Raw genomic sequence first — 14,398 nt, forward strand, 5'->3', positions numbered from 1 at the left:
GAGGCAGGAGGATTGCTTGAGCCTAGGAGACCAACCTGGGCAATAAAGTGAAACCCTGTCTCTATGAAAAAACACAAAAAATTAGCTGGGCATGGTGTCATGCACCTGTGGCCCCAGTTACTTGGGAGGCTGAGGTGGGAGGATTGCTTGAGCCCAGGAAGTCGAGGCTGTAGTGAGCCATGATTGTGGTACTGCAGTCAGCCATGATTGTGGTACTGCAGTCAGCCTGGGTGACAAAGCAAGACCCTGTCTCAAAAAAAAAAAAAAAAAAAAAAAGAAAATATTTTTCTTTTGTATTATGCAGGTTCACTGGGATATATCTAAATGTAGTTTTGTTTTATTTAGCCTATTTGGGATTTGTGTGTGCTTATTTATTCAGAAAGCTCATATCTTCAGTTTAGAAACTTATTCACCAATATTTCTTAAAATATTACTTTATCTCTTATTCTTTTGATCCTTTTCTTCTGAAACTCCTATTGTTGGGACTTCTAATTCTGTCTTTCATATCTTTTAACTTCTCATTCATATTTACAACTTTTTTGTATCTCATGGCTTCATTCTAGGTATTTTCTTTAGATACCTCCTATAACTCACTGATTATCTTTTAGTTATGTTTAATCTGCTTTTTGACTTGTCTGTCTAGTATTTAGTAGTCATAGGTATATACTTTTTACCTCTGTAATCCTTACTTCTTTTCTGTAACTGCCTGTTTTTCATGGTGTCATCTTTCATTATGGCTTCTGTTCCACTTTGGACATGTACAAATTGGGAAAGCCTTTCAGAAGGTAACATGATGAAAGAGGTCGAGCCCTTGGAATATCAGATCTTCTGTAATCCAGTCATGGCTTTCTCTACCAATCTTATTTCCCACCATGCTTCCACTGGATGTACCCTGTGCTCCATCATAGCAACTTGTACCTCGTTCTCTCAGTACCTTCATGCCTTCTTCCCACTCTGCAGTCTGGGCTGGATGTCTGTCCTCTGCCTCCTTAAATTCTGTATATACTTCTGTCATAATACTGTAGAAGTATAACATAACACTTGACTCATCACTATCCTTTCCTAGACTGACTCTTCGGAGGCAACATTTTCATCTTTCATTTCTTTCTTCCATTGTTGGTATGGTAGTAGCATGTAGTTAGTTATTCAGTCATAGGTTGAAGAATAAATATATAGGTTGACTGATACCATAAATGTGCACTGAAATATGCTAAGACTGTAACTTTTTGGCCTTGCTGGCTTTTGTGATAATCTCATGATCTGTGTATGTAAACATGAAGCATATAACACTGGGGAATTATGGATTCTTAGTCTTTGAGTAACTTGTTTTAGTATTAGCCATCATTTCTTTTATAAAAGCTAGATATTCTCTATTACTTTTCTGCTCATCACTTTATACTTATCAATTGAATAATTATGTTTTCCTATTAGTGTTCATATTTTGGTTTTTCTGTTTTCTTCTGTTTACAAGTTGTTCTTGAATTTCAAGGAATCCTTGAATGTTAGAATGTACAAACATAATTAAAGAGTAACCAATTTTTAAATTTCTTTAGATGCACATAAGCAACATAACCAAGAAAATGGTTGCAGAGGAGACAGTGATACCTTGGGAGCTCTATGGGATCTAGCCAACAGGTAAAACAAATTTGATTTTCTTTTGTTAAACATTAAAAAACTCTTATTTTATAAAAAATAGAGATGGAACTGAGAGGTGAAGCCAGCTGGACTTCTGGGTCGGCTGGGGAGTTGGAGAACTTTTCTATATTACAAGAGGATTGTAAAAACGTACCAATCACTGGAGGTAGTGGCTCACTCCTGTAATCCTAGCACTTTGGGAGGCTGAGGTGGGAAGATTGCTTGAGCCCAGGAGTTCTAGACCAGTCCAGGCATAGCAAGACCCTGTCTGTACTAAGAGGAAAAACAAAAGGTGTGGTGTTTCTAGGTTGCAGAGGCTAGTCTTTAACTCTTGGCCTCAAGTGATCCTCCTGCCTGGGCCTCCCAAAGTGCTGGGATTATGGTCATAACCCCCTGTGCCTGACCCGAATTTGATTTTTATATTGATTTTTTTCTATATTAATTTTATTCCCATCTTAAACCAGTTTCCAATCTTATTTACTCTGGGATAGTGCATAATTTTGCCTTTTTTTTTTTTTTTTTTGAAATGGAGTCTTGCTCTTGTTTCCTAGGCTGGAGTGCAATGGCGCGATTTTGGCTCACTGCAACATCCCCGCCTCCTGGGTTCAAACAGTTCCCCTCCTGGGTTCAGGCTACCTCCTAAGTAGCTGGGATTACAGGCGCCTTCCACCACACTTGGCTAATTTTTGTATTTTTAGTAGAGATGAGGTTTCACCATGTTGGCCAGGCTGGTCTCGAACTCCTGATCTCAGGTGATCTACCCGCCTTGGCCTCCCAAAGTGCTGTGATTACAGATGTGAGCCACCGCGCCCGGCCAATTTTGCCCTTTTAACTGGACAATATTTTTCTACCATAGACCCACATTTTCAGAAAAGATCCAACATTTATGATACATGGGCATTTTTTCCTCTTCTATTCTTTATCTAAATATTGAGTTTCATGGGGATTATTTGGAAATTATCTAATGCAAATTTGAGAGTTTTTGCCTTTTTATGTATGTGAACTTTTTTGAAACTAAGTTCAAGTGTTTGGGGGCCTTTGAGATCATCTTGTCCAGATAGTTTTCAGACTACATCCTGTAGTGCCATTTGGTGCTGTGGATGAATCTAACATAACCCGTGGCTGGTCCAGCCTTTTCCCACTTTAGCCTTGGGCAACTTGCTCTTTTATATATATTATATACTGTGGTGTTTGGTAAACTATTCGATAAGAAGAGTTCCATGCTTAAAAAAAAATTGGACAACTTCTGATTTACTATAACCACCAGATTTAACATATGAAAAAACTGGACTTTGTTCTAACTTCCTCCAGTAATATTCCTATTTTCTTTATTGCCTTTTTTTCCTCTATTATCCCATTTTGGACTAATTACAGATCATATGAGCAAAAAATCTGTGAACTAAATGTTTGTAATCCGATTGGGGAACATATTAGTTCTTCATTGAAATTAAACATTATTAAGTAGCAATCAAACACAAAGAAACTTTCCTTTATTAGTTTTTTTTTTGTTGTTTTATTGTTTTTTAACCTAAATAGGTGTCTTTCATTACAACTTCCCCAAGTAGATGAGGGACAGATGAAAATAAAATACTTAGGAAAATTATAAAAGAAAATCCTAAATTTTAAATGAAGCACTCATCATTCTATACCATCTTAGTAAGTTAATAAGCTGTAACACTAACCAGAGTTAAAACTTTTTTTGTAAAATTGAGTTATTGGTAATTGGTTCTGCAGTAATCTAGTTCACTGGCAGTCAGGACTAGTTGTGGAAGAACCATATTTTAGTCTATCTGGATTCGATGTTAATTTTTTGAGTGCCTAAAGAAAAATAATGAAATCTTCTCTGAGGACCTGTTGTTAAGAGATAGTAAAGTTACTGGCCTACCCATTTTACACTCATATCACAATTCTTTTTATGGCAGGCTAGGGGAGGGTATGGTTGGTGCTTCCCAAACTCAGTTATGTTTTCGATTTGTCTTCCCTTGAGAGAGCAAACTAAATATTTTGATTAAGGTGTTTTGCTGGACTAAAGATTGATAGGGATACTAGATTAATACATATAGCAGATTTTATTCATGAACCCCATTAAACCTCAAGATAACTTTTTTTGGGGGGGGGGCCAGGTGCGGTGGCTCATGCCTGTAATCCCAGCACTTTAGGAGGCTGAGGTGGGTGGCTCACCTGAGGTCAGGAGTTCGAGACTAGCCTGACCAACATGGTGAAACCCTGTCTCTACTTAAAATACAAAAAATTAGCCGGGTGTGGTGGCGCATGCCTATAATCCCAACTACTTACTTGGGAGGCTGAGACAGGAGAATTGCTTGAACCTAGGTGGCGGAGGTTGTGGTGAGCCGAGGTTGCACCATTGCACTCCAGCCTGGACAACAAGAGTGAAACTCTATCTGAAAAAGAAAAAAAAAAAATTCTTTTTGAAGAATTTTGTACCAAGATACTATCAGAATTCTATAAGAGCCAGAAACTCAACCCCTAAGAATTTAGTTCAAATGGAAACTCTTAATATAGGAAGAAGAAGGTCTATTAGATATACTTTGATTTCCACATCTGTCTTCTTCTAAGCTCCTGAATCTTTTAGTTATATTCTGATTATTTTAATTATAGATTTGAGATACTGAAGGGAGGTAGGGGAAGGCCTGGTGGTGAGGGATAAATGGTTAATGGGATATGAAAGATTATCATTGCTAGATATCGGAATAAAACAGAAGGCCTGTGAAAAGCTAAGTTTCTGGGAAGTGGAAGTAGTCTGCTCAGAATTCTTCACTGTTAAAGGTATATGTAGTTACATGTTCCATCAGTAATATGTAACATAGGTGGACTGTACTTAATGAAAGAAAATAATACCTTTTTTGCATGTAGTTCAGCAATTACACTATTTTATCTGCAATACATCATCTTTTATCAGTAATAATGTAGTTAACTGGGAAATTCATATGTGGATATGATCAATAAAACTATTCAACTAAAAAAGCATGGAAAGAATGTAGTTTTTAGAGAGTGTTATCAGCCCTAGCACATGCAGTTGTCATTCATGGATACCAAAAGATATGTAGTCTTTTCCATAAATCTCATTGCTGGCTTTTTTTTTTTTTTTTTTGAGAAGGGACTTGCTCTGCTACCCAGGCAGGAGTGCAGTGGTGCAATCATAGCTCACTGCAGCCTTGATCTCCTGGGCTCAAGTGATCCTCCCATCTCAGCTACCCAAGTAGCTAGGAGTGCAGGCACGCACCTCCACACCTAGCTAATTAAATTTTTTTTTTTTTTTTTTGTAGAGATGAGGTCTCACTATGTTGCCCAGGCTGGTCTCAAACTTCTGAGCTCAGGTGATCCTCCCACCCCGACCTCCCAAAATGCTAGGGTTTCAGACGTGAGCCACCTTGCCTGGCTTCCATTTCTGGTTCTGATCAGAGCGAGAGGCTGCATTATACTTAAAACCAGAATTCAGCAATTGGTGATGCCTTTGCTGTACACTGTGAGCATTAGCTTTCTTTGCAGTGGCTTTTTGTGTTTGTGTGTGTGTGGGGGGGGAGTTCCATGATATTTCTAATGGTAATGATGCTGTTGTTCTAGACATCTAACTTCTATGTTTTCTCCTATACCACATTTCAAAGATAAGGAGGGCAATATGATCTTGCATACGTGCCAGCTAAATGTCATTTGTGTTAGAAATTGAATTCTAGTCTCATATCTTTCTCTTTTTATAGTTTCTATTTTTATTTTTCTCCTAATTATTGGTATAACGACAACAACAAATAAAAATGAGAAATAATTGGTTAAAGTTTTTAAGGAATCACTTGTAACTCCCCCCCCCCCCCCCAGCCAAATTCTTATCTGGGTTTTGTATACCATGATATATAAATTTAGCTCTAGCTGGGCATGGTGGCTCATGCCTGTAATCCCAGCACTTTGGGATGCTGAGGCAGGCAGATCACCTGAGGTCAGGAGTTTGAGAACAGCCTGGCCAACGTGGTGAAACCCTGTCTCTACTAAAACTACAAAAATTAGCCAGGTGTGGTGGTCGGCACCTGTAATTCCAGCTACTCAGGAGGCTGGGGCAGGAGAAGTGCTTGAACCCAGGAGGCAGAGGTTGCAGTGAGCCAGGATCCCGCCACTGCACTCCAGCGTGGGCGACAGAGTGAGAGTCTGTCTCAAAAAAAAAAAAATTTTGGCTGTGATCGAAGGATGGATACAATCTAAATAAAAATTTTAAAATGCAAAATTCTAAAGTACAAAATTTTATTCATTAATTTATTTTTGAGGCGGAGTTTCGCTCCTGTTGCCCAGGCTGGAGTGCAATGGCACGATCTCGGCTCACTGCAACTGCCGCCTCCTGGGTTCAAGCGATTCTCTTGCTTCAGCCTCCCGAGTAGCTGGGATTACAGGCGCCCATGACCACACCTGGCTAATTTTTGTATTTTTAGTAGATATGGGGTTTCACCATGTTGGCGAGGCTGGTCTTGAACTCCTGACCTCAGGTGATCCGCTTGCCTCAGCCTCCCAAAGTGGTGGGATTACAGGCGTGAGCCACCACGCCCAGCCCCAAATTTTAAAACATTAACATAGTATAAACGGTTGTGATTTTTTTGGCTGTCTGTATGTTTAAATAACATATTAACCAATTTTCATTGATAATAGCTTTGTAACACTGCATTTATTTTTAGACTTGAATTTTCTCTCAATTTTATTTTTTACTACTATAAAAAGTGTGTTCCTCTTTTTTCTCTATGTTCTTCCCTTAGGATAAATTTCCACAAGGGGATCACCATCCTTTCTTCTGTTTTGTTACAGTGCTAGGATTTCATGGGCCTCAATCCTGGCATGGCAAATGGACGAAGTATAAAGACTGAGCCAGGGCTGCTTTAAACTTGTCTTAGATTATGATGTTAGCAGGCTTAATAGCATGTTGCCAGTTCAGAAATGAGAGAGGGGAGGGTACAGAATGTTTCCATTGTTCTCTGCTATAAGGTTCCACAAGAATCATTCAAATGGAAACGCTTGTCACCTATAGAACTCCATTCTCAAGTGGCATTTACTCATCGATTCCATCAATCCATCAAATAGTTAACATGTATATATTGCACTACCAACCACTGTGTTAGCCTCTGGGAATAGCCTTAGGGAAAGACATAGCCTTTGTCCTTACCTTCTTGTGGTGGTGGCACCTTAGTGGCATTGGTCCATAGATTGTTGGCTCTGTTTCAGGGGGCTTTTTGATAATCTTAAGTTTCCCCCAAAATCTAGTAGATGATCAATCCTTTGCCTTTGATATCTGGATTATATTTTGTCAATGCTACGTTGAAGCTTGAGTGATTGCAGTGATTTTCAATTATGTTTGGAACGTAGGCAAAGACTCTAAGAGTGCATATTTGAAAAAGTTTGAAAATTACATTTACTATGATATAAAATTTTTGCAATGCTATTAATTTTGTACTTCTAGTTATAAGAAGAAAGGAAGGTACCAAGATGCATGCTGTTGAAAGTGGTCTTGATAATCCTGTCTTATAGTAACTAGAGTAGAAAAGCTTTAGGCTTTTAATTTTTAAAGGTTTTTAAGACCAAAGTAAAAAAGTTACCATTTCTTTGAAGATTTTAGAATTTAATAACATTTTATAATTAGCATGAAAAGCTGCATAAAGTTTTAATATTTATCCAAAAGGGCAAGGGAATACAAAAGATTAAGAAATACAACAGAATGTGGCAAACTAAAACTCTGACCTTATGATATTACTGTGAAACTGTAACATGTTTGCTATAGAGTAAAATTTAGCATATGAGAAATTGATTTTGGATATGAAGTATCAAGAGAATCTTAAAAATAAGTCTGCTGGGCCAGGTGTGGTGGCTCACACCTGTAATCCTAGGACTTTGGGAGGCCAAGGTGGGCGGATCACCTGAGGTCGGGAGTTTGAGACCAGCCTGACTCACATGGAGAAACCCCATCTCTACTAAAAAGACAAAATTAGTCAGGTGTTGTGGCACATGCCTGTAATTCCAGCTACTCAGGAGGCTGAGGCAGGAGAATCGCTTGAACCTGGGAGGCGGAGGTCGTGGTGAGCCATGATCACGCCATTGCACTCCAGCCTGGGCAACAAGAGTGAAACTCTGTCTCAAAAAAAAAATAAATATCTGCCCGGCGACCGCCCCGTCTGGGAGGTGTGCCCAGCAGCTCATTGAGAGCGGGCCATGATGACAATGGCGGTTTTGTGGAGTGGAAAGGGGGGAAAGGTGGGGAAAGGATTGAGAGGTCGGATGGTTGCCGCGTCTGTGTGGAGGGAGGTAGACATGGGAGACTTTTCTCTGTACTAAGAAAAAATTCTTCTGTCTTGGGATCCTGTTGATCTGTGACCCTACCCCCAACCCTGTGCTCTCTGAAACATGTGCTGTATCCACTCAGGGTTGAATGGATTAAGGGCGGTGCAAGATGTGCTTTGTTAAACAGATGCTTGAAGGCAGCATGCTCGTTAAGAGTCATCACCACTCCCTAATCTCAAGTACCCAGGGACACAAACACTGCGGAAGGCCGCAGGGTCCTCTGCCTAGTAAAACCAGAGAACTTTGTTCACTTGTTTATCTGCTGACCTTCCCTCCACTATTGTCCTGTAACCCTGCCAAATCCCCCTCTCTGAGAAACACCCAAGAATGATCAATAAAAAATAAAAAAATAAATAAAAAATTAAAAAAAAAAAAAATAAATAAATAAAATAAAGGATCTGCTACAAAGAAACTGTGATTTGGACCCTGTGACATTGTAATAATGCAATTCTAGATAATTGAATCTGTTTTTAACCTGTGTTCAAGTTGTGGAGTATTCATTAAGTCACTTAACTCTTTCAAATCAAAATATTGTTGACTCAATATGTGGTAAGTAAAGTCTTCATAATTGGGAGGCTGATACACAAATTGGGCTGAAATACTGCTCTACTTGTCACCATGCCTCCCTAGAACAAACTGCCTTTTGATGACCGGGACGAATTGAGTGAAATCGTAACGGACAGATACGGGGCAGACAGATTTTAGAATAGACTTAAAGGGAATGGAATTCTTTTCTCCTTATAACTTGGATTTGTTGTCTTTTTTCCTTTTAGCCCTGCCTCTTTCTTGTCGCAGTCAATTTCATCATCAGATAGAAACAGTGTTACACTACTTGAAAAGGTATATTTTAAAATAAGTCTCAATTAATTCTGGACCATACTAAATTATAAAATATTATTTATTTTTGTTGATACCACAGTTAAATTTAATTTCTAATTTCACATTTTCTACTATTTGTACATTTTGTACCATATCTACTTATATATTCCTTATTGCTAAGTGGGAATATTGGAATTAGTTAATTCTGCCAGTGACATACAATTTCACAATAGTATTAACAACCTTTTATAGGTTCATGATAACCAGTGAACTGCTAATGAAGACAGCTTCAGGATCAGCCATGATTATTAAGGGTTTAACATTACATATCTGTCTTCTTCAGGACACAAAGATGGGAACTCCCAAAGAAAAAAACGAAGCAATTTCTAAGAAAATACCAGAATTTGAAGTGGAAAATTCTCCATTATCAGATGTTGCAAAGAATACAGAGAGTAGTGCATTTGGAGGGTCTTTGCCAGCTAAAAAAAGTGATCCATTTCAAAAAGAGCAAGATCATCTGGTAGAAGAGGTGAGAAAAGACTGTAATGAGTATACTTAAATATCAGTTATTGGATGGGCACAGTGGCCCATGTCTGTAATCCCAACACTTGAGGAGGTTTCGGCAAGAGGAACACTTGAGCCCAGAAGTTCGAGACCAGCATGGGCAACATGGCGAAACCCATCTCTACAAAAATATTAAAAAAACAGTTGAGCATGGTGGCGTGTCTCTGAAGTCCCAGCTACTTACTGGTGAGGCTGAGGTGGAGGATCACTTAAAGCCCAGGAGACTGAGGCTGCAGTGAGCTGTGTTTGCATCACTGCACTCCAGCCTGAGTGACAGACTGAGACCCTGTTTCAAAAAACAATCAAAAACAAATATTTTCTCAATGGTGTTGGGATCCTAAGCGAAATACAGTTAATTATTGATTACCTTGAGTAATATGGGATAAAGAAGGCTACAGATAATAAAAATTATGGTTAAAGCAAAATTGGTCTTCCTCAAAAGTGAGAATAGATTTAATATAAACTTATTTAGCTAATATTACATCTGTGGTTTAGAACCCACTTCCCATTCTTTAAACATTACCTGAAAGTATACAAATGATACATTTGAGAAATTTTGGAGATTAACCATTACATGGTTAGATAAATGTACCCAGTGTTTATACTATATTAAAATACTTGGTCAGTGTTGTTTGTTGCTTAGCTGAGTTTCCTCTTTTTTTTGAATATTAGAACACACTGCAATATCATATCACTATCACTGAGCGTAGGTTTTGTTCTTTTTGCTGTCTAAAATATTTCAGAAGTGATTAGATGCATTGTTGTTCATGAACTTGATTTTCCTAACCAGCCCCCTCCCTTAACACTATTCTGCTTTTCACTGGTAAGTGACCACACAATACTACCATTGCTCAGCATTACAGAACTCATTTCATGCAAGTTAAATTCTGAAGTTATTTGCTAATGTTATTTTTAATACATGTTTTCCACAACATGCTTTAGCATTGCTTGAATTTGGTTAAGCAGCCAGAAAATCAGTGTTACTTTTTATTCCTGAGACACTGAAAGAAAAATTTGGTTTAGCAGATATTAATTCAGGTATTAGAGTTTCCTCCTTTATTGCATTCCCGATCAAACTAAATGAGCATTGTCCAAATAAGAGAACTGGATGTCAGACACATTTCTTTTTTCTTTTGAGACAGGGTCTTGTTCTGTCACCCAAGCTGGAGTGCAGTTGTGTAGTTATAGCTCACTGTAACTTCGAACTTCTGAGCTCAAGGGATCCTTCCACCTCAGCCTTCCAAACAGCTATGACTATAGGCGTGCACCACTTTGCCTGGCTAAGTTTTTTATTTTTTGTAGAGTTGGAGACTCACTCTTTTGCCCAGGCTGGTCTCGAACCTGTAGACTGAAGTAATCTTCTAGCTTTGGCCTCCCAAAGTGCTGGGATTACAGGCATGAGCCACCATGCCTGACTGGATGTCAGTTATTTTTCTTGTTTGTAACATGAGGTCTAGTTTCATGGTCGCTAAGGACTTTTAAATCTCTAAAGTTCTATTGTTTCTCTTCATTGACTCTACACTAAAGTAAAGATGGTTAGTATTTTTTACTTTCCTAATTTTGAAAGGAAAAACACATTTTCTGATTAAAAGAATTTATATTAGCAATGGGATCAGATAGAATAGGAAAGTCTTAAAATTTCATGAAGCTCTGAAAGTAAAATTAATTTTCTTTAAGAGTGTTTATGACGGGATATTTAGTGTTTTAATTCCCAGAAGCACTCTGTTTTCTTGAGGGAGAAACCCTTTTTTTCCATGGGCCAATTTTATTTGTATTTTTAAATTTTATTTGTGTTATTTTTTTGAGACGGAGTTTTGCACTTGTTGCCCATGCTGGGGTGCAATGGCACGATCTTGGCTCACTGCAACCTCCGCCTCCCAGGTTCAAGCGATTCTCCTGCTGCAGCCTACCGAGTAGCTGGAATTACAGGCATGCGCCACCATGCCCAGCTAATTTTGTATTTTTAGTAGAGATGGGGTTTCTCCATGTTGTTGGTCAGGCTGGTCTTGAACTCCTGACCTGAAGTGATCCGCCCGTCTCGGCCTCCCAAAGTGCTGGGATTACAGGCGTGAGCCACCATGCCCGGCCTCTTGGGTCAATTTAATTATGGCTTCAAGAAGTTTATTTTTTAGTGATGTCGGGGGCAGTTTTTAATTTGCATGTTTTTTCTTTTTCGGTTTTATTGATATTTAATAGCACTATTTTGATATTGGATACTTTTTTAGTTTTAGAATGTACGTATGCTTTTTTCAGTAATGAAGATCTGATAATAGGTTTCTGGTGAAGAGGTATGTTGTCAGAGTGATTCTGTTTCTTAATAGAGGTGTCACTGTCCAAATTGATTATAATTGAGAAGAGTCTGCTTCCTTTAAAACTAGTCATTTTAGTGAATACAGAGCTGTGAAGCTCACAGTTGTGGCAGACAGCAGCTTAGGTCACTGTACAATTGGAACTGCCTCTAAATCTTCCCAGCATAAAGATTCTTATCTATTCTCTCCTTTATAATGGGCTATCCATTTAAGATGAGGAAATACTTTAGTGTTTCATTTCACTTTACAGGATTGTACCTGGATGGTCTATACAGAGTTGTTTGGGAACTTCTTTGTTGCTTATTTTTGTGTTGTCTGCAATGGGAGGGACTGCTGACTGTGAAGTGCTTATTATCCTTATCAGGGGTTTTGTTGCATTCTACCAATGGGCTTGGTAATCTTTGCTTTACTTTTTCTTTTCTGTTTTAGGTTGCCAGAGCAGTTTTATCTGATTCACCACAGCTCTCTGAAGGAAAAGAAATAAAATTAGAGGAACTAATTGACTCTCTGGGTTCTAACCCCTTCTTAACAAGGAATCAGATTCCCCGTACTCCAGAAAACTTGAGTAGGTTAATAATGCTTTCTGTTACTTTTTTCTTTCATCGACATAACCACTGTTAGAACCATGGCCTGACAGATCTTTTTAGCTTAGTTGCCAATGGCTGTTTTATTTATGCTGTTGTAATCGACGTACTAAGTGTGGGCATTCTCACATAACAGTCTTTTAGCAGTATTTTGTGCCTTCAGTGTACTCAATATACAGAGATATAAAATTTTGATAATGTACAATTTTGTCTTTGTTGTTATACTTTGCTTTTATCTAGAAAGATCTTATTTGAGCATTAAAAAAAAAAAATCTCTTGCCTCCTGGTCTGACCTGTGATCTGCATATTTATAGAATACATAGGCTATGTTCTGCCAGTCATCAACCAGAAGCATCAGCCATAAACCATGTGTGCGGAGGTCTTTACCCCTCCCAAATGAGTCAAACTGCCCGAAACCTTTTTTCCTATAACCTGTAATTTGTGTAGGCAAAGTTCTGATATTGGTGTCCTTAGGTAGGCACATCATCTTGGTTGAGTAATTAAATAATTTCTGTTTTGCTGCTGATTTAATTCAGTTTGAACTGAGCCACAGCCTAGGTCAGCAAACTATAACCTATGAACCAAATTTGGCCCCACCTTGTGTGTTTTTGTATGTAAAATTGTATTGAACATAAGCATATTCATTTGTTGACATTGTTTATGGCTACTTTCATGCTATCATGGCAGAGTTAAGTAGTTGACAGAATGGATGGCCTGCAAAGCCTAAAATATTGCTATCTGGCCCTTATAGAAAATGTTTGCCAAACTGTGGCTTAGATGGACAAGAAAAGGTCTTTTTAATACATGTAATTCATATGTGCTGTGTAAAAATGGATGCATATTTCAGGAACAGCTGTCTTTATATGTGTTTATTTGTGCGAGCAGTTGGAGACGGGTTTCTTCGATGTTGGGATTTGTTATATTGTGGAGACTTATCATCCAACCAGTATATTTATGGAACACGTACTGAGTCAGGAGCTTTATCTTCAGTGTTAGAAATAAAATGATTCATTGCATGCTCTATGTTTGGGAATGTTAGTAAACTGTGTTTTTCTCCCCTTTAATTAGTAACTGAAATTAGGAGCTCATGGAGAAAAGCTATTGAAATGGAAGAAAACAGAACTAAAGAACCAATTCAAATGGATGCTGAACATAGAGAAGTATTGCCAGAATCATTACCTGTGTTGCACAATCAAAGAGAACTTAGCATGGCTGATTTTCTCTTAGACACCACTGTATCAGATTTTGGCCAGTCTCATTCGACTGAAGAGAAAGTTATTTCAGATTGCGAGTGTGTGCCTCAGAAACATGTGCTGACCAGTCACATAGATGAACCACCAACACAAAATCAGTCAGATTTGTTAAATAAGAAAGTAATTTGCAAGCAAGATTTGGAATGTTTAGCCTTCACCAAGCTTTCAGAAACTAGCCGAATGGAGACATTCTCCCCTGCTGTCGGCAATAGGATAGATGTGATGGGTGGCAGTGAAGAGGAGTTTATGAAAATATTGGACCACTTAGAAGTTTCTTGTAACAAACCTTCCACAAATAAAACTATGTTGTGGAATTCTTTTCAGATATCAAGTGGAATTAGTTCTAAGAGTTTTAAAGATAATGATTTTGGCATATTACACGAAACTCTTCCGGAAGAAGTTGGTCACCTAAGTTTTAATAGTTCCAGTAGTTCAGAGGCCAATTTTAAACTGGAGCCAAATAGTCCTATGCATGGTGGCACTCTTCTAGAAGATGTTGTGGGAGGGAGACAGACTACTCCAGAATCAGACTTTAATTTACAGGCTCTTCGCAGTAGATACGAGGCTCTGAAGAAATCTCTTTCCAAGAAAAGGGAAGAATCTTACCTCTCGAATTCCCAAACACCCGAAAGACGCAAACCAGAATTGAGCCCTACTCCCCAAGATGTACAAACAGATGATACGCTTAACTTTTTGGACACCCGTGATTTGCATACTGAGCATATAAAGCCATCTTTACGCATGTCCGTCGGTGAAAGAAAACGGTCTCTTTCACCACTAATTAAGTTTTCTCCAGTGGAACAAAGATTGAGAACCACAATACCATGTAGTCTTGGAGAACTACCTAATTTAAAGGGTAAGGTTTAAATAGACCTATGCATATTCACCTGTTGAAGTTTTCTCTCAA

The 14,398-nt window shown here is 38.4% G+C and overlaps 1 protein-coding gene and 1 non-coding gene across 3 annotated transcripts in view; both read left to right on the plus strand.

Annotated features, from left to right (window-relative positions):
* HAUS6 (HAUS augmin like complex subunit 6) overlaps positions 1 to 14,398 on the plus strand; it is a 51,382-nt gene that overhangs the window by 32,200 nt on the left and 4,784 nt on the right. For both annotated transcript variants that reach the window (XM_031014348.3, XM_055350647.2), the window contains 5 exons: positions 1,554 to 1,635; positions 8,736 to 8,802; positions 9,125 to 9,310; positions 12,084 to 12,219; positions 13,307 to 14,347. In XM_031014348.3, coding sequence (XP_030870208.2) covers positions 1,554 to 1,635; positions 8,736 to 8,802; positions 9,125 to 9,310; positions 12,084 to 12,219; positions 13,307 to 14,347 — 1,512 coding nt within the window. The remainder of the gene's footprint in view (positions 1 to 1,553; positions 1,636 to 8,735; positions 8,803 to 9,124; positions 9,311 to 12,083; positions 12,220 to 13,306; positions 14,348 to 14,398) is intronic.
* On the plus strand, positions 8,532 to 8,662 carry LOC115935902 (small Cajal body-specific RNA 8). Its single transcript, XR_004071493.1, has one exon.

This window comes from Gorilla gorilla, chromosome 13 (genome assembly GCF_029281585.2).
Source record: "Gorilla gorilla gorilla isolate KB3781 chromosome 13, NHGRI_mGorGor1-v2.1_pri, whole genome shotgun sequence".
Taxonomy (NCBI): domain Eukaryota; kingdom Metazoa; phylum Chordata; class Mammalia; order Primates; family Hominidae; genus Gorilla; species Gorilla gorilla.